General features: G+C 42.6%; 1 protein-coding gene across 2 annotated transcripts; it reads right to left on the bottom strand.

Annotated features, from left to right (window-relative positions):
* Positions 1 to 190: 190 nt before the first annotated feature.
* On the bottom strand, positions 191 to 4,253 carry LOC134452255 (hepatitis A virus cellular receptor 1 homolog). Of its 2 annotated transcripts, none has more exons than XM_063202613.1 (7): positions 4,131 to 4,253; positions 3,565 to 3,906; positions 2,816 to 2,881; positions 2,562 to 2,620; positions 2,349 to 2,448; positions 1,174 to 1,207; positions 191 to 1,046 (listed from the first exon to the last, which is right to left on the bottom strand). In XM_063202613.1, the coding sequence occupies exons 1-7, from the start codon at positions 4,186 to 4,188 to the stop codon at positions 902 to 904; spliced, it is 804 nt and encodes a 267-aa protein (XP_063058683.1). In that variant the 5' UTR covers positions 4,189 to 4,253; the 3' UTR covers positions 191 to 901. The 2 variants fall into 2 exon arrangements, with proteins under 2 accessions (XP_063058683.1, XP_063058684.1); XM_063202614.1 differs by having other exon boundaries at positions 191 to 1,043.
* Positions 4,254 to 19,803: the final 15,550 nt, after the last annotated feature.

The raw sequence follows: 19,803 nt of genomic DNA, 5'->3' as shown, positions 1-19,803 counted from the left end.
TAGTGAGCATACTCACTCACTCGCAATCAAAGCCTCAGAGGGCTCAGAAGTGCATACAGTGGGTGTGTAATGCAATCACAATGGCAATGTATGCCATTTACTACTGTACATTGCTAATGCAGTAAGTACATCTGAGTGTTACACATGTTAAAAAAGGAAAACTTTAATACAAAAAGAACACAAATGCACATGGAAAATAACATTGCGTAGGATGCTGAACTTTTAATACATTCTTTTTCAGAATACTGTTAAAGCGGAAGTGAAACAAAATGTTCTTAATTCCTCAAATGCCATCCATTTAAGTATTCAAGCAAAAATAGCATGACAATTGAAAGCATGTCGCATGAGAGCAAAATCCTTAGATACTAAATTGCTGTAAATATACCTATATACTAAACATGTAAAGACGTATGTAAATAGCGTAAATCCAAATGTATTTTATCTAGACATTATCTACATTGAAGAATGAAGAGTTAAAATGCAATTCACTTTATGTTACAGAATGATCTATAGTTACAGTTTTTATGGTAAGTGGGGGCCGGGGACCCCTGGTGGGCTATGAGTGTGGTGCCAGGGGGGCCGCAGCAGGTTGAAAGGAAAAGTATTGCAAAACAAAATGAGCTCATTTATGCCATTGTAAACACATATTTATTACATTTCCTGATGCCGTTGCATGAATTTAGGTGTTCTTACAGTATTATTTACTGGTCTGACAGTAACAAGGCAGTGACCTTGGGCCCCACCAAATCTATCATCTTTGAGGGCCCACAACAGTGAACGCCACCATGGTAAATTTCATCAAAAATAATTCAATAATTCATTAATTCATGTCAATATTTCACCTAGCGCCCCCAAATGGGTGGAACTGCTGCTGGACACATGCTAAAGTGCAAATGGTGTCCTATGCCGGGTTGAATTCCTCATAGACGTCGCTGCTGTCATCTATGTGATAGATGTTCTCCACTGCCATCTCCCTGGAGAAAAGTCCTAAACTGCTGCCTCCTGTGTTGCTGTAGATTACCGCGTTGTCAGAGGACTGGATTCTGCTGGAAGACATGGGGTGAATTTGGATTAAAACGTCACTTCGTTATGTGTCCACAGTAGTACAATGCGGGCACAGTTACTGTTGTTTTGCTAGGGGCTTGTTTTTAGTTGGAGTAAACATGAACTTACCTCTGAAAAGATTGACTTTTCTTCCACCGCTTTCCTGTAACAGCACAGGTAAATAATCAGGTTGCGCAGTGGTGTAGTCTACTTTTTTATAGTGGGTATACTGTATATTTGAGCATTTTTTGAAGTGGGTATACTGTATGTAATTGTGCTATTCAAAACAATGGATCAATCTATTTTAAGTGGGTATACTGAAATCCCTGAAATTTAGAAGTGGGTATACTCCGTATACCCGCGTTCTACGTAGACTACACACCACTGAGGTTGCGCAACATAAAATGTATAGAACATAAAAAACACTCAAATTGATGAACATGTGAGTTAATTGTAAACAATAATCAAGCAAAATTGTCGAAATAATCATTCATTCATTATCAAAGTCTTGTACATAAGTACATATGTGGGTCATTGACTTTTTTTTTAGCAGGCGATGATGCAACTACTACTAATGCCACTATTGTATTAATTAAGTCTTTTTTATTTGACCTGGATTATCTGAAAATAATTGCTTGTACATTAATTCCCAAGTATTTATTCATGTAATTAATACAATAGTAGTGGCATTAGCTGTGGTTGCAGCACCTGACTAGCATGGCAAGCCCATCCTACTGACTTCCACCCAAAGCTTTTGGCTCCGTACATAGTCTGGCCCAACCCTTCTAGCTCGGTTCGCTCACGGTTCGCTTCTGTCAATCAGCAAACAGTTGAGAGAGTTGATGACGCAAAACTGACCCACGGGGTCCGTTACTGATTGGTAACACTATTCATACTTTTGTCTTGTTATTTGTATGCATTGGCAACACTATATCAGTCATGCTAATAATGAAGGATTTTAATTTGAATTTGGAACTCCAATGAATAAAATTGCAGGGTAAGGTCAGACCATCTTCCACCCTTCATGGAAACGGATTCCTCTTAGCTTGTTCCAGAGTGTTTGACAGAGTCAAGAGTCGGCTTTCGACCAGGCTACCACTTGACATCTGCTACTGAAAAATCTAAATGTGCATGCTTAGAATAGAATAGAATAGAATAGACTTTATTGTCATGCCAGCATGAAAATTGCCTTTGGTCTCACAGAATGAAAAAGAATATAAACACAAATAGACAAAGCACACATACAAATGCTGAATCCACCCCCCCTCCAACCACTTCCATAATTCCATATATGAGAAACTTACTGATGAGGAATATAGTCAGCACAATGACAGCCACCACTACAAGGGACAGTATGACAGCAGCCAATAGCAATTTCAGGTCATGAGAAACCTGTGGCCCTTCCTGCAAATATGAAAACAAGGAAGTATGTGTTATTGCATTATTACAAACTATTATTTCAGTTAATGTTATTAATTTGAATTACATAATTAAAGCTTCATTTGTGTTATACGCACAACTTCGCTGTACTGCGGTGTGTAAGTGAATCTGGTTGTGGAGATGTTCTGGTGATGGGCTTTAAAAACAGACAGGAGAGACATGGACACAATTAAACAATAGGGCCTACTTAAGTGACCTTAAAATTTGCCTTTTTCCTGCGGTACCACACACACACACACACACACACACACACACACACACACACACACACACACACACACACACACACACACACACACACACACACACACCAGAGAAGTTGGTCATTTACCTGTTGTGTTAGATTCTGTCACTGGAGGTCCAGATGTTGTGGAACTATGAGATGATGGCGTAGGTGCTAAAGAGAAGATACATCATTCAAATTCTTAACCCGTTAAGACACGGCAATGACCAAGTTGGCAATGACCAAGTTGTAGTGCATTACTAAAGACCCTGTGCTGTCATAGTATTGCAGTACTTTTCAATTACTATTACAGCGTGCCACTGGAGGTATGGTGTGCATTAAGGGGTTAAAGGTAGAGTACATAATTTTAGTTTTTTTTTTTTTAAATGTATGCTACCCATTCACATATTTGATATTTTCATGAATATTTACTAAGTAAAAAGCTTATGTTGGTCTGACAGTAAGCCACATATGTCTAGGACTGGTACATGGAGAAGATCCACCTATTCATGCATGAAAATGGTACATTTTTAAGTCATAATGAAAACTTAGAAATTGATGGTTGTGTTAGTATTCATGAAAAAGATAACATCTGAATGGGCAGCACACATTCTGGAAGAAAACTCCAAAAAAGACACTCCACCTAAGCACAAAGCCTCTGTTAAAAACGTATTGTCACCAGAATGGTAATGCTCTTAATCTGTTACTCAATACTCTCTGCATTGTAATAGCAATGTAGTTATGACATAGTTGAGGCCCGCCGATGGGCCCATCTGCAGTAAGCGGCTATGGACAAATTTCAAAGTATTTCAAAGCATCATGATCTTTACTGTGTGTTAACCATATTAGGCTCTTACCTTTGCTGACAACAAGATTGCGAGTGTACTTTTCGTCATTGAACCATCCAGGAATGTGTATACGGCAGGAATACTTCCCAGTATCAGATAGTATTGAATTAACTATGGTCAGAGAAACATTTCCAGTTGATAAATCGCCAAAGAGTTGGTATCTGCTGGATTTCCTGGACGTTACTCTGTCTCCATCTGTAGCAATAATTTCATTGTTGCAGCCTCTACTGGGAAGGTCCCCTGTTCCCCAGCAAATACTGGTGCGGCCATGATATCTTGCCTCATAGCGGCACGGAAGGGTTACATTTTCTCCTTCAGTGCCATGCACTGTACTCTTTACACTCACCAAACCTGGAAAGGACAAAGAGAAGCAGTTAAATATTTAATTCTTTAAATCAGTTGCTGAATTTATTAGTTATTAATAGTCATTGTTAGTGTGCTCCATTTTTTCCAGTTTGGCAGGGCATTTCAAATTAAATGATAGGTGTGTTAAGCCAGGTCTTTAATGGTTATTTATTCACTTATTTATTAATTTAATTTCTTTTTAAATATGTCTGTGTAGCCCACGTACTTACATGTGAAGAAGTGGAGAAGGACGTGCGATAAAGCGACGTATTGGCTGGCTGGTGACATGATGGAATGGCGTCTCTGTGAAGAGTGTCACGAGTATCACATCCAAAAAAAGTTAAAGCCACCGAAATCACATGACTTCCCCTCAACTGATGTCATTGTCTTATTCTGACAGGTAAACAAAATATTTCCCTATTTTTGTCCCTTCACCCCTTATTTTTTCTTTTGCTTAGTACTTTTTACTTTTACTTTTTAGTTATGTACTTACTAGTAATAAGTAAATACATATTTGTCATGTTAGATGATTAGTGATGTTGAACTGAGCTTTTGCATTTTTTTAACCATAATCCAAAGCACACACTCAGCATATGGTATGCATTTATAGACAATTAGTACACACACCATATATCCATGCAACACAAATGGCATTTGAACGGCATACAGTAGTTGTTGGCACTGAGAACTTTCCCATGGGCTGACGAATCTTCCCTCATATGGTTTTCTATGAGAGTCTATTAACTCAGAGACTCCCAAACTTTTTTGGGGTCGGGTTCCCCTGGAAATGTACCACAGACCCCTTGGGGTTCCAGGCCCCCACATTGAGAATCAATGTCTCAAGTGAATCAGCTTCCCTCTCTGAGGTCCTCATCTTCCTCAAGTTGTACTCTGTCTCAGCTTCCTATTTCCACATAGGGGCTATTTTACTGCAGTGTAAGCACAACACTATGTGAGTCAACTTATTTCAGTTCCACTCTCTTTTACGGACACATTGTCTGTGGCCCTAACATGCAGCGTTTCTTTTTTTTTTTAATTCTGCATGCTGCCGGGGTTTCCTGAAAGACAGCATTTGCGAAACAATAAAGAGTGTGTTGAAACTCAAACCAACATAAATCACATTGTCAAGAACGGGATGTATAGTTAGGCTCTCCGGCGCATGTGCCTCTGCATTGGGAAGAGCCCATGATATTTCCTAATCTGTAGGGGAGTTGAGACGGCACCGTAGAGATTATTTATTCATCCCAAAGGAAGTTAAGGTCAGACCCACACGTCTACATCATGAGACTTACGTACGTTAATCCCATGCATAGACCGACGTCATAATAGCATGTGTATTTCCATAACTTCTGCAAAATGCGGCCATCGGGTTTGCATCCTGAGAAATACGATGTGAATGAGCAGTCCCCAATGGGCCATGAAGTGAGCTAAAGGGCATGGCCCCACTGAGGGCCGTTTAAGTGTGTGGTCTCTGTGGTCAGCCCTGCAGACTCAGCAGTCGTTGTGGAGATGTGGGGATGAGCGTGTTTGTTTTGTGTTTTTTTTTTTTTGTTTACTTACATTTATGGCCAAATATGCAACTGTGGCTATTTCATGGCCAGTACAGGTAATAGAGTTCGCCTCGTTTGTTTTATGTACTGCTCCTGCAAAAACAATTGCCCATGCTGAGACAAATAAAGCAGCTACTACTGCTACTTGAAGTTGTTTTTTTCCCCGTAGTGAATATCCACTGTATTAAGGTCCGCCCATGTCACATCATTTTGCGCTCTAACACAATTTACGGTCTGCTAGTTTTGGCCAACGATCACCACTGAAGTCTATGAACTCCCCCTGCACAACCAGAAATGTGAGACTGCCAGATAATAAGGCAGTTAGGTCCTTGACCTTGGAGCTGAGCTGAGTCCCTTGAAATACGGAATCGTCTCGTATTTAGAAACAAAATTACTGTTATTATAATGTTCCATATTGAGCTGAAACGGGACAAAGTTTAGTTGAAATGTAGAAAATAGCATCTAAGAAATACACCATTTTCCTGGGGATGACCCCCCCATACCCCCCTGGGTGAATGAGGTGTCCCTTATTTTTTACCAGAGAGTTGGCAACCCTAGCTGTGACACAGACCTGTGTCATTGAGGTCAGCACATGTAATTGCATGTCAGGCAGGGGTGACCAAGCACTGCCGAACCTATTACAGAAGGATAAGTGCTTGCTCTTCTCCAGTCTTTCCAGGGATGCAGTCTTTGTGTAGAAGTGGACCCAAGGTTGCTGAGGTCAGCTGTTTCCAAGTTGTAAGATCTGAACATTCAGTGCAGTTTTTCGTAAACTGTCTCTGAGTTCAACTAAATGTATCACTTTCCTTAACTTCAACTTACCTTATCTTTCAATTGCATCCTGCACCTGCTGTATATACCTGTTCTTAACCTTGTCAGATTCCCGGAGGGCGTTGGCCAGGTGTAGCAATGATACTGTGTATCTGGTTTGTTTCTCTGTGTGTCCACCTGCAGTGCACAGGGCTCCCCCACACACACTGAATCAAATACACTCACTCTCACACACACACACATGCACACACGTGCACACATTATCTTTCTCAGTCAGGCATGCTCTCTCTCAAACACACTCTCACAGGTTGGCTATCTAATATTGCTCTTGTTGAGCTTGAATTGACGTTCATGTACGTTTGTATGTAGGTAGGGCCCCATTAGCCTGATTATCATCGACTTTCAAATCTCTGTGAGACCAAGAGCATAACAATTAACGTTTCCCAAACGGTAGGTTTGCTTCTGGTTGACTGGTTTCCGACAAAGTGGGTGGAGTTCCCGATTTTTCTGGAGATCAGAAACGATATTTACATTGCTCTTGGCCTGACTAGAAGCAACGCCAAAGGTGTTGCGTCACTAGGAGGGGGAGGCCTGGCTAGGGCCCTATGTGTTTTGGCCCATGCTGCAGCAGATGGTCATGTCGTTTCTTGACCACCAGGGGGCACTGTGGATCCTCTCCCAGTCGCCACAGTATCTCCATACCACTGCATGGTGGGGGTGATGCACTGCAAACGGCTCTCGCTTCTACTGGAGAGATACTACATCAGCAAAATAATACCCTTACAATATAAAACCATACGCAAACAAAAGAGGACATTAGAGAGAGAGAGAGAGAGAGAGAGAGAGAGAGAGAGAGAGAGAGAGAGAGAGAGAGAGAGAGATGTATCTTTGTCCCTAAGAACAAGGACATCTAGAATGCTTAATTGCAGGAATGTAATCTGCTGCAAACAGATCCGGTGAATTACAGAATGTGTGAATATGCACAGAGCTGAGACTTACAACGGTGAATGATTGCTTAAGTCAACTTTGCATATAGTATACAATACAGTAACGAGCGAAAGTGTGAACATTCGTTTCGCTGCAGTAGTTTAGGAAACACAGAGCTTTGCACTGTAGTAGAACAAAAAAAAAAACGCAAAGTCTTAAGAGCTCAGCAGCAAGATGATGTGGGATGAATGATGAGGCTCGTTTTCCCCTTTCTCCCCACGCCAAGTCACCACCCAGTCACTTAGTGTCAGCAGGCGGTGTTTTGCTGCCAAAACCTTGACACACGCAGAGAAGAGGAGACCTGCGAGCGAGCCAGCTTCCAGCTTCTGTGCCCTTCTAATGAAGGCCCCTCAGCTCCTAAGTGGCCATTTCTCGCTGAGAGGCCCTTTATTCAGGGAGCTCGGCAGCACGGCACTCGCCCAATGCATTAGAGAGATTACGCCAACTGCAATTGGTGGACTGGCCGCCCCAGCCCACTGAGGAGAGAGAGGGGAGGACGGAGGCTGGAGTCCGGAGACGGCGGCGGCCCTGCCCCGGGGGCCCCTGCCACAACAGCCATAACTCGATTACAATCACAGGAGCGCCGCGTTTGATGTGAGCCATCCAAAACACGCATTTGTTCCTTTTTTTGGTCCGAAGCAGGCAGCACTACAAGCACCTGACACGAGCCTTGAAGAGAATTCAAGAGGCCCCTCCTCAGAATAGTTTGGGTAAACACAATGAGAGCCGTGTCTGAAGAACAGTGCGTGGATGATCTTCTTATTGTGGTAATTCAGGTTGCACGCAGGTTTTCTCGTAAAAGCTCACGGAACATGGTAAACACAAATGCAGGCATTTTCCCATCTTGCTACGGTTGTTATCTTATCAGAGAGGGGTGAAGCAGCAAAGTGAGCTTCTGAGCCAATCTAGATAAGGACAGAAATTCAGTTTATAAGAAAGATTACAGGCCCAGGAACGCTTCCACTGCTTTATTCCATTTTCTAAATTTGCCTCGCTCATAATCATGACAGTCCATCTAAGCGTATTACCAAATTATAGTATTATGTCTGACACAGAGTTTGCACACAGAGTTTAACACATCCATGACCCTATGAATATTTGGCTTATCACCAACCTAGCACACCTGCCACCTCCAGTTACTACTACGAGAGTATCTGTGCACTAAACCGTTTTATTCTTTCATAAAAATTTAAAGTGGAGGCATTTGTATTACTGTTGTGTGCTCACTGAACACTGTGCATGCCTTCCAATGTACACCTACTGCAGGTACTATCAATGTGCAAAAGCGCAGACTGCAAAAGCGCATCACCTGCATTACAGTTATCTAACCACTAACTCTACATCACACCTCATTATCCCCAGGGTCAGGTTATCAGGGGCTAGTCTGCTCTGGCTTTGTATTATTACAAATGGACATGCAATTGCCAGGGGGCCGCATCCGAAGCTCACTAAATAACAGTGTTATTATGTTATGTACGCGCTATTACCACTCCATTGCAATAATAGCATGGTATTAGTGGTTTGTACATTTTTCATTGTTTTCGCTGGGGGTTTTTCGCCAGTGGAGGGGGGGCGCTGTTGGAGCCGCCGGAGGGGGCATCATTGTAGGATCATCAATGTGTGAAAGAAGAAGACAAAATCTGCACTGTGTTGCTGCTCACTGATTTATTCAACACTTTTCGACCTCAGACGGTCTTCGTCAAAACGTTGTTTTTAATGGATCGGTGTGCAGCAACAGTGTGCGGATTTTTCCTTCTTCTTTTACACGTCTTCGTTTTACCTAGCACCTGATTTGCTTGATGTGCGCGCATCCCTCACACTACTTCAGGATCGTCAATGTGGACATGGAAGGCCAAGGGGTACCTACCTCCTGTTCTTACTAAGAGTCCCAGCTCTCAGTGGGCCTCCAAATGGACCCCTCTCTCCAATCTGAGCAGGCGGAAATGTTATATGCTGCTTGACCACAGCGTTTGGTCAACAGCCCTGTGCGGCCGGAGATGATGTCATAAAGTGCAGCTGAGCATGGCCACCGTGGTGTCAGTCCCAAGTTAGTAGTTCACTTTATTTATAGCACTGCTTTATGGCAGTCTCAGAATTGATGAGTGTACCTGTGTGTGTGTGTGTGTGTGTGTGTGTGTGTGTGTGTGTGTGTGTGTGTGTGTGTGTGTGTGTGTGTGTGTGTGTGTGTGTGTGTGTCCGTGTGAGTGTGAGTGTCAGGGTCCGTGTGTGTGTGTCTGTGTGTCTGTGTGTCAGTGTGAGGGTCCGTGTGTGTGTCTGTGTGTCAGTGTGAGTGTGAGGGTCCATATGTCAGTCTAAGAGTCTGTGTGTGTGTGTGTGTGTGTGCGTCTGTGTGCTGATCCAGATTATTTACAAGGTGCTTTTCACATGACTCATCTTCACATATGAGTAAGGAAGACATTTCATTTTCTCTCTGCCTGTCTGTCTGTACCTCCTCCTCTCCCATTCTCTCATCGTCTCTCTCTCTCTCTCTCTCTCTCTCTCTCTCTCTCTCTCTCTCTCTCTCTCTCTCTCTCTCTCTCTCTCTCTCTCTCTCTCTCTCTCTCTCTAGGAAGTGATGTGTCTAATGATTTCCTTTAGGGAAAGTTAACAGGTGTGACAACAGGGAAAAAACATATATCATAGCCTGTACAGTATATACAGAATATAGGAGAATAGCTTCTATGCTGCAAAGCTTTGGAACCAGCTCCCAGATTACGTAAAAAATGGACCCACTATTGATAGCTTTAAATCTAGACCCAAGACAAAGCTGTTCTCAGATGCTTTCCCCTATCTTAAATTATATGTCATTCTTATTTTTATTTTGTACCATATGTTTTATATCTTAATGTTTTAAATTTTCTTTGACTCTTAATTTCTTTCTTTCTTTCTTGTTTCCTTCCTTTTTGTATTTGTTTTTCGTGAAGCACATTGAGTTGCACCTGTGTATGAAATGCGCTATACAAATAAACTTGCCTTGCCTTGCCTTGCCTTGCCTAGAGACATAGGCCTTGACGACGGGCCATGGCAAGGGCAAAGTAAATATTACATTATATTCATTCAATTTCAATTACATTCATACATATTCATTCAGTTTAATGTGCATTCCAATTAAATCCATTGTTCTCATTTTTTTTATTATGTCTTCTGTTGTGGAGCTCACCACCGCATATGACTGGATACTGTTGTAGATAGATCATTACATCAAACCATTAGTATGCATGGCACGGCCCAATGAATGAGTGTTAGTAGTGGGTTTGGTATGTGAAAAAGGTGTGCAATGTCGTGACGAACGAGAAAAGCTAAATGCAGGAAGCATGTGACTGTGTTGATAGATACACCTTTGCATCAAACCATTAATACACATGCATGGCTGTGTGAATGAGTATTAGTGGTGTGTTGGGTATGTGGAAAAGGTGTCATCAAGTACAGCTAAAATCAGGCAGCATGTGACTGTGGAGATTGAAACTGCAGAGTCAATGAGTGTTAGTAGTGTGTTTGTGAAAAGGTTTGTAACGTTGTCACGAATAAGAATAAGAGCTACATGCAGGTAGCAGAAGAGCTAAATGCAGGTAGCACATGACTGGTGGATCAGATAGATCGATGCATCAAACCATTAAGTTAATAGTCTCTAGTCATATGAGTGTGAATGAGTGTTAGGAGGCCTAGTGTATTTGGTATGTGAAAAAGGTGCGTAATTTCATTAAGTATGTATAAGGGGAGCTAAATGCAGGCAGCATATGACTGTGGATAGATTGTTGCACCAAATCATTAAGAACAGCACTGCAGAGTGAATGAGTGTTAGTAGTGTGTTTGTGAAAAGGTTTTTAACGCCAAGAATAAGAATAAGAGCTAAATGCAATTAGCAGAAGAGCTAAAGGCAGATATCACATGATTGGATTAGATAGATCGGTGCATCAAACCATTAAGTCAAGTCATAAGTCAAGTCATCAAGTCATATGAGTGTGAATGAGTGTTAGTAGCGTATGTGGTACGTGAAAAAGGTGCGCAATTTCCTTAAGTATAAAGGGGAGCTAAATGCAGGCACCATATGACTGGAGTGGGGATAGATCGTTGTACCAAATCATTAATAAGAACAGCACTGCAGTGTGAGTGAATGAGTGTTAGTGGTGTGTTTGGTATGTGAAAAAGGTGCGTAATGTCATTAAGAATAAGACGAGCTAAATGCAGGCAGCACATGTGGCGCCCTCGAAGGCCCTTTGGTCTGTCACATGAATCACAGGAGCTCCTGCTGCTCCTCGCCGTGCAGACACATACGTTATAGCCTGCGGTCATGGGAAGCCCATCTCCAGGAGGAAGAACAGCATCAATCCTAAAGCCGTCAAGGAGCAAAATACACACACACAGACACTCACACATAGGTACATTAACACACACACACACACACACACACACACACACACACACACACACACACACACACACACACACACACACACACACACACACACACACACACACACACACCTCACACATGCACACACATCCAGATGCACATAAACACAGACGCATACACACAGAGAGATAAATAAACACACACTCTCTCACAGACATGGACACAGTACATTCCAAACAGCCTTTTTCAGGGGGATTCCATCTATGCCCCAACTCTTTCATGTTCCATATGGCATGACTCCCTCCTTACTCAGGTTCTATGGCTCTGAGTGGTCAGTCTTCTTCCTTGGTCATTTCATACTGCCAGTGATTATGGCGCACTGTGAAATACTCTAATAAAGTACATCAGCTGAACACTACAATTTGCATTTCATTATACCCTATGGAGAATATCATATTCAAACACACACTACGCACTACTGTACATTGTATTAAATGGCTCTCTTTTAAAAGTCCACCAGCAAGTGCCGAAGATTGCGGTGGTTCCCCATACCCTCCTTCCCTTACGCCACTGCATTTCCAATTCAAGGTCCTAGAAGGTCACGCCAGCTTAAAAAGAACCAATTAAGTCTAACTTGCATTTTGTCCAACAGCATTATGCATTTTAATCAATCAAGTCCTTTGTAGCTGAATTCAATACCATCAAAGGATAATAGGGATGTCCCCGGGAAGAAATCTCAAGATGGCTCCAACTCCTTTTTTTTCTGCTGAGCTCTGCGGTAATGCTGCTCACAGTTGTGCTGCAACAGACACTCAAAGAAGTGAACAAGTGATGAGCTCCAAAGAATCGCAAGGTCTTTTGTAATTACAACAGGGAGAGATGGGTGTGGGGGTTGGCTAAGGTATGACAGTGAGGCTTTTGTCATATCAGCATTCACAGGTCAAGGTCAAAGGTTATTATGCAATGTCATCGTTTTTTAAAACTCCATCTTGACTTGACGTCTACATGTATAATTATGGTAGCATATAGTGGCATTTTTTAGGGCTTTTGTTAGCCTGGAAAACCAGCGCCAACTGCTGGACGGCAAAATGTTTTGCCTAAATTAGACATCCAATCCATTTAGGCTGGTTTATCAGGCTAGGCTTTTGTGTCTTTATTATTTGATAGGACAGTACAGAAAAGACAGGAAATGGTTCGGACTAGAGATGGGGAAGGATTGGGAAATGGCCCGCGCCGGGAATCGTAACTGGTCCAGTGCACAGCCACCAGAGCCATGGCTGGGCTATATAGTCGCTTTTTTAAGGATTTTCACCATTTGTGATGACTGTAGTGTTTCTTTGCTGCACCAAGCTACTAGTTTTTAAAATGTGCATCTTGTCTCGTTGCAAATACAGCAGTTTGTTGGTGTGAAGTGGTCTGATATGAGGGTCTCTGTACTGAAAATAGTCATCCAAGGAAGGCAAGAGGATCCACACTAGAGCTGGGCGGTGTACGGTTAAAAAACCGTGATCTCGGTTTACACTACACAAGGTTCTCTTTTTGATGAGAGACGGTTTTGTTGTTGTTTATAGCCTACTATGTTATGTGCGTGAGCTTCATACTCCGTGTCACACTTCCAAAGATTCTTCTAATTCATAAGTCTCTGACACTCATTTCAACTCCACTGTTGTTGCTGTTCTACGTGTCACCACAATGTAAGATGTTGATTGAACTAATAACATAATTGGTTACGCACTAGAGGCTAGTGAAACATGATGAACACACATGGCATGGATGAATCATGACAAACATTTCAATTCATTTAGCCTACATTTGATCTCACAAAGTTAAATAAAAGGCAATTATATGTGGTGCTATGTTAACAGGCTACAACAGTTATCTAAATGTATTTAATTACCATCCCAACTGTGTGTGCAGCACTGCTGTTAAGACTGCTTACAAGCTAAAGTAGATCTTTCAAATGCAATGGGCAGACAAGATACATTGCTACATTGCTATATTTGTTTGAAAAGATTTGGGGGCAAAATAGGAGCGAAACACATCGCAATATGACACAAACTACCAGACAAAATACCTTCTACGTTGGATTTGGACTTTAATTCAAAGACAATATGCACACAATGTCAAGTAAATCCGTTTGTTTTCCGTGTCTGTCTTCAGTCTGTTTCGTTTCTGTCCCACTGTTGTTTACTCGCTAGTCCAGCGGCAGCGCAACACGCCGGATGTGTTGCCAGGTGTAGAACGACAAATAAGCAATTAGTGTTGCCAGGTGTAGAACGAAATAAGCTGTTTTGGGCTGTCTTGGAAAAAAGTCCAAAACAGCTGCTTATAATCATTTAACCCTTCTTCCTTGAAAAATCTATGGCACCCTGGTCAAGATTTTAGGTTATTTTGCTGCATTTTCTCTAATTTGAGACTTTGTTGGATAGGGAAATATAAACTATAAATTATAGAAAATATTATTGAAATGATAAAATATAAATGGAGATTAATTTAAATTCATGATTTTATCTCATTTTAACATTTAATTTGAGATCCTTTCCTCAGAAAGATTAAGATTTGGGGGGAAATCGTCGCATATCAAAAAACCGTGCAGAAAACCGTGATATCAATTTTCATCAAGAAAACCGTGATGCTATTTTTTTCCAAAACCACCCAGCCCTAATCCACACACTCAAATGCTGTCCAAATGAAAACATAAACCTTTACCGCCTATCTGCCCACAGGAAGACGTTTAAAGGCCTCGTTTAAGAACACATCAAGGCCAGAGCCAGAAGGTGGAGGGTCGTAGATTGGCTGCATTAAAGACGGCTGATTTGATTAGTGGTGGAGGATGAGCCCTGGCGTGTGTGTGCGTGCGTGTGTGCGTGTGTGTGTCTGATTGTGTGTGCGTGCGTGCGTGCGTGTGTGCGTGTGTGTGTCTGATTGTGTGTGCGTGCGTGCGTGCAGGGCCTCTGACAACTTTGGCCCGGCCCAAGACAAAGTTATGTGAACTGAAAGGGCCTTGCCAGCCAAATAGATACAATGTAATGAAGACCCAATTCTGGGCCCTCTCTATCCCTGGGCCCGGGACAACTGTCCCCTTTGTCCCCCCTGTCGGCACCCCTGTGTGTGTGCGTACGCGACTGCGCACGTGCGTGTGTGTGTGTGTGTGTGCGCGTGCGTGCGTGTGTGTGCGTGCGTGCGTGCGTGCGTGCGTGTGTGTGTGTGACTCAACAGCCGATGTTGGCAGCCTTGAGAGCGCTGCTGAGTCAGCTCCTGATTTAGAACTGCAAACAGCCAAATGAGGAGAGTGAGGCGGCGAGGCGAGGCCACATGCACATGCATTTTAATTCCGACACCGCTGGTGCCAGGTGGATTAAGCTGGGTCTGGAAAAAAAGCAAAACAGTCAAGTCGACTCTTCACTCTCAATACTTCCCTTTATCTTTTGTTGCCATGTTGCTGAAAACAGCAGCAGAGCACAATCATTCTAGGGTCGAAAACCATTCGCAAACAACTCTTAATTGTGAAGGCCATCTAACGGGTACCTCAGGTCAAATGCATTTTCATCAATAGTATCTGCAAGGCCATGGTCTTGTCAAATGTAATTTCATCAATAGCATCTGCAAGGCCATGGTCTGGTCAAAAGCATTTTCATCAATAGCTTCAAGGCCAAGTCCTCAAGGCCAACCTTGCAATAAGTCGTAGGTCTATGGCCAACGCATGTCCACACAACAACAATCTATCAACTAAATTAGGCCTAGTTGTGCACAAAGCAACAATCCAAGTCTTTAAAAAGTAAATTTGATCTGAACTCTGATCCAATCCTGCTCGAGAACACTGTTATGATGACTACTTCCAAGCGTCCACCATACATGTGTCTAGTGAAGATTAGGTTTGAGAGCTGTTGCTCCTTTTTTTAAAAGTATTTTTTGGGACCTTTTTGGCCTTTATTATGATATGACAGTATGATAGGAGACAGGAAACAATTGTGAGAGAGAGATGGGGTAGGGCTGGGAAATGACCCCGGCCTCACTCAAACCGGGGTCCCCGTGGGCATACTGTAAGCCCAAATGTTGGGGGGCCTAGCACGCTGCTCCACAGCGCCCCCCTGTTGCTCCTTTTTAAATTTGAGTTTCAATTAAAGAGTGCTGCATTTCCACATACACAATACTTTTTTTCGGGGCTTTTATACCTTTATTCAATTGGACAGTGTGAAATGGTGACAGGAAGCGAGTGGGAGAGAGTAAATTGGAAGGATTGGGAAACGGCCTCAGGCCGGAATCGAACCCAGGTCTCTTGCGTAACATCAATGCCCTAACCGTTTGAGCCCTGGTCATGGACACAAATCAGACTGGCATCATAAAAAGGTGTCTTATTTCACGCTAGTGCATTCCCCATTTTCTTGTTAGGTCGTGGAGGGCAATGCTACAAAAAGAAACAGGTTTGTCAGGTGATTAGGCTCACACGAGGAAAGTAGTTTCTCCCCGGTCGTGGCAATTTCTAGCCTGGCTCAGACGCAGACCCTTCGTGCTTTCTTGCATCTTCGTTAAACTTAGTGAGCTCGCACGAGGGTCTGGAAATCTTAGACGAGCCCAAACGGCATCCGATATTTCATGGACAGTCCAATCAGAATCGCGGGGCGAGATCCCGGGGCGTGGTATATACAAGTCAGTGGTTGAACTAGTAGTGATAAAAAAAAGCCATGTGAATTCTCCAATCAGGTTCGAGCTGTTTTGAACACACCCGCACCTTTCCAGAGCTAAGCGATGTCAATGTTCCAGATGGTTGGTAACAGCCATCGCGTGAGAACCAGGTTAGGCAATTTCTGCTCCTAAATGCGAAAATGCTAAGCTATGTTCAGACCAAAACCATCCCTAACTCTAACCTGTGAGTAAAGCAACATTTCTGCCGCTTTACTTTTGCCAACAACAGCAAAACAAGCTAGGAAAATGACGAAATTGTGCCCAACCTGTCACAAGGCATTGTCGAGGAAACATGAGCAAACATTATTACATTATATTGCATTTGGCAGACGCTTTATAACCAAAGCGACTTTCAAAAGAGGACATATTCAAGCCAACATCACAAGCAAATACAATGTGCACAGGAGATACAGAACAACAAGTGCAGTTGCAGAGGGGTTAGTTTTTTTTTTTTTTTTTTTTTTTTTTTAATTAAAGAGTAAATAACGAGTACACACACACAAACTAAACTAAACTAAACATCATGTCAGGAGTCTGCCCTGGGGCAATGCCAGTTCAAGCATTAGTCTAGTAGATTCTCTCGGAAGAGGAAGGTCTTTTGTTGTTTCTTGAAGGCTGCAAGAGATGTGCTTAGTCTTGCTGCCTCTGGGAGACCGTTCCACCACTTGGGTACCACAACGGAGAACAATCTTGACTGGGAGTACCTAGAGCGACTGGATGGCAGAGCCAGACGGCTTGTGCTGGATGAGCGCAGTTTTCTTCCAGTAACATAGGGCGTTAGTAGGCCCTTCAGATAAGCTGGGGCCGTTCCTGTGATGGTTTTGTAGGCAAGGGTCAATGCCTTGTGCTTGATCCGGGCGGCGATCGTACATACAAACATACAGTACAAGAGCATGGTGCTGACACGCCATAGACAGTTTAAAAACGGCGTCGTATTTCACATGCATTGTCATGATGCTATGTTGCAAATACAATACTTTTGCATCACGAGTTAGAGCGCTGTAAAATGTGAAAGTTAATTGAGATATTTTGTTTTGAGTGTGAAGTACTTTTGGTTCTGAATTTTAAAATATGATAAGGGGAAGGGGGAAGCGCAATAGCCTCTACACAGCAGCGTGGGTGTGGATTAGTGTGCTGTGAGTTCACTTAAGTCATACGTACGTTGGTCTTGTACAACATCGTGCCATGGGAGAGCTGAGTGTCTGTTCCCATAATGGTGACTGATGGCGCCACAGCTCAAGTGCGGCCTCTTCAGGTCTGAGTGCTCACGAGTCGCTCCACTAATAATGGCATAAGCCCTTCAGCAGCCCTACTGTAGCCCTTGTTAATAATCCAAAACAGGTTCTCAAGTGACTCCAACTGCAGCGGCACCATCAGCAGAGGCAGTGAGAGGGGAGAGGAAAGTTTGCCCCTGCATGCGTCCAGGGCGCTGACATATTGGTAGTGAGGGCCCTATTATGACCTAAGTAGGCTAGTGTATGGGGTCCTTTCAGTGTTTTGCTCCGTGGCCCTATGTGCAATTGTTCTGCCGCACAGGGGTGGGGTAGGGATGTGCAGAATCCAAGATAAGAGCGACGTGATTATACGAGTTTTTGCTTATGTTTTTACATTTTAAAATAAAATATTCCTTCAGCAGGAAGTATTTATATCTTGCTGTTAAGTTAAGAGAATACACTCTGCAATGGTTTTCAATGTATTATAATGCTGATGTTCAGAGTAAGATGCAGTATTCGGGTTCAGATTCGGACAGATCTTTAGCAGTGGAGTCAGTATTTGGCAGAACCTTTAAAAAATCAGGATTTTGTACATCCCTAATAAATACAGGATTAAGGGTTTGAGAATGAGCCTGGGGTTGTTTCCCAAGTCTACTCTGCCTCTCTGTCCCTCATTTCCTTTCACCGTCTACTGTCCTGTCTGAGTGAAGACTATAAGCCAGACATAGCTTTAAACTATTTAAGTACAGTGCACACTGCATACCACAATGCCCCCAGGGATCTGTATAGGTGCTAGGTACTTACTTGATGGATCAGTAACGCTGCTTACTTGATGGACAGAGGACTTTCCTTATAGACTAATGACTCCATCAGTGCTACTCAATAAAGTTACTCTACTCTACTCTGCTCTACTCTACTCTACTTACTTGATGGATAGAGGACTTTCCTTATAGACTAATCAGTCCATCAGTGCTGCTTACTTGATGGACAGAGGACTTAACTTCTGGACTAATGTGTCCATCAGTCTGAGTGGTAGCATGTAGTTTAAGTTACAGGAGGAGGGATCCACTCCCTGGAAGAGACAAAGATCACAGGGTTGGTCTTACCGAGAAATGTAAAAGGGAGTAAGTACAGTTCAAATTCAAGTTCAAATTGTATTTGTCCCCAAAGGGAAAATTAGGTTGTAGCAGGTATTAAAATATTCAGAACCGACATCAGATAATAAAAGCAACATAAAAACAGGGACTTAAAAAGGCAGCTCCCCAAAAATTATAACGGAGACGGAGATTGCAGATGGATGAAAAGTATGAAAATATGATTATTCAACCTCATTTTGTCCGTACAGTCTCAAAGGGTCTGGAGCGACCGAATTGAGAGATGATTACTGGAGGGAGGGGTGAACCTTGTTGAAGTTCGAAATGTGCCCTCTCGCGAGTGTGCGAAACATAGGACGTTGTTGTGCCCGCCCGCGTTTCTCGTCTTCAATTGGCCACAGCGGCTCCCCTATGTCTACCTGATTGGCTTTCATTTGACAGCAAGAATGTGAACTCGCGCTCAATGCAGGCTTGAAGGAGAACACTCATGTACAATTTGGCCCATCTCTTGAAACAGATATGATTCTAACAGTAGGCTACAAACAAAAAAGTAGGCTACCCAAACCATTTGCAGTAGGCCTACGTTTATACAAATGCTGTGTATCATTTCATTTTATTAGCCTATAGCCTGGTTTGGCTCATCTCTTGAAACAGATAGGCTAAGTAACAAACAAAAGTAGGCATACCCAACGATGCAGTAAGCTCCCGTAGGCTATACAAATGACGTTCAGTACAATTTCATTTTATTTACATAATTCTAACTGCAGTAAGTTCCCGTGTTTATACAAATGCCGTATCATCATTTCACTTTATTATAGATTGGGCTCATTGCTTGAAACAGATGACACTAAAAGCACAAACAAAAGCAGGCTTACCGAACGATGCAATACAAATGATATATTGTACCATTTCATTTTATTTACATTATCCAAACCTCAAAGTGATCAGGTAAGTTGTCCACCGAGTCCATGGCACAAATGTGGCACCAGTTATACTTCACAATGTCATTGGCAAGCTACAGCTACATGGATTTTATTTTGCAAAAGAGTCTTTCTGGGTGTCATGAATTTAAAAAATGCATTGGCTTTAGAGCTGATGGCTACTGATGGGGGGAAAACGTGTCAGAGGCAATACTTTCCAAGAGTGCTATAAAATGCCATGGTGGAAGTGACCACCTGCCTATTTAATAAAGGCAAACTCCTTTCGGTACCTAGAAAACGGACGCCTTATATAAACATCCTGATGAC

The sequence above is a fragment of the Engraulis encrasicolus genome, chromosome 7 (genome assembly GCF_034702125.1).
Source record: "Engraulis encrasicolus isolate BLACKSEA-1 chromosome 7, IST_EnEncr_1.0, whole genome shotgun sequence".
Lineage (NCBI taxonomy): Eukaryota > Metazoa > Chordata > Actinopteri > Clupeiformes > Engraulidae > Engraulis > Engraulis encrasicolus.
This window is presented reverse-complemented; position numbering and strand designations above follow the sequence as displayed.

Coding starts and splice junctions, on each gene's coding strand:
- LOC134452255 (XM_063202613.1), bottom strand. CDS start 4,188: ATGTCACCAGCCAGCCAATACGTCGCTTTATCGCACGTCCTTCTCCAC. Junction 3,907..4,130: donor CCTTCTCCACTTCTTCACAT/GTAAGTACGTGG, acceptor TGTCCTTTCCAG/GTTTGGTGAGTGTAAAGAGT. Junction 2,621..2,815: donor GACAGAATCTAACACAACAG/GTAAATGACCAA, acceptor CTGTTTTTAAAG/CCCATCACCAGAACATCTCC.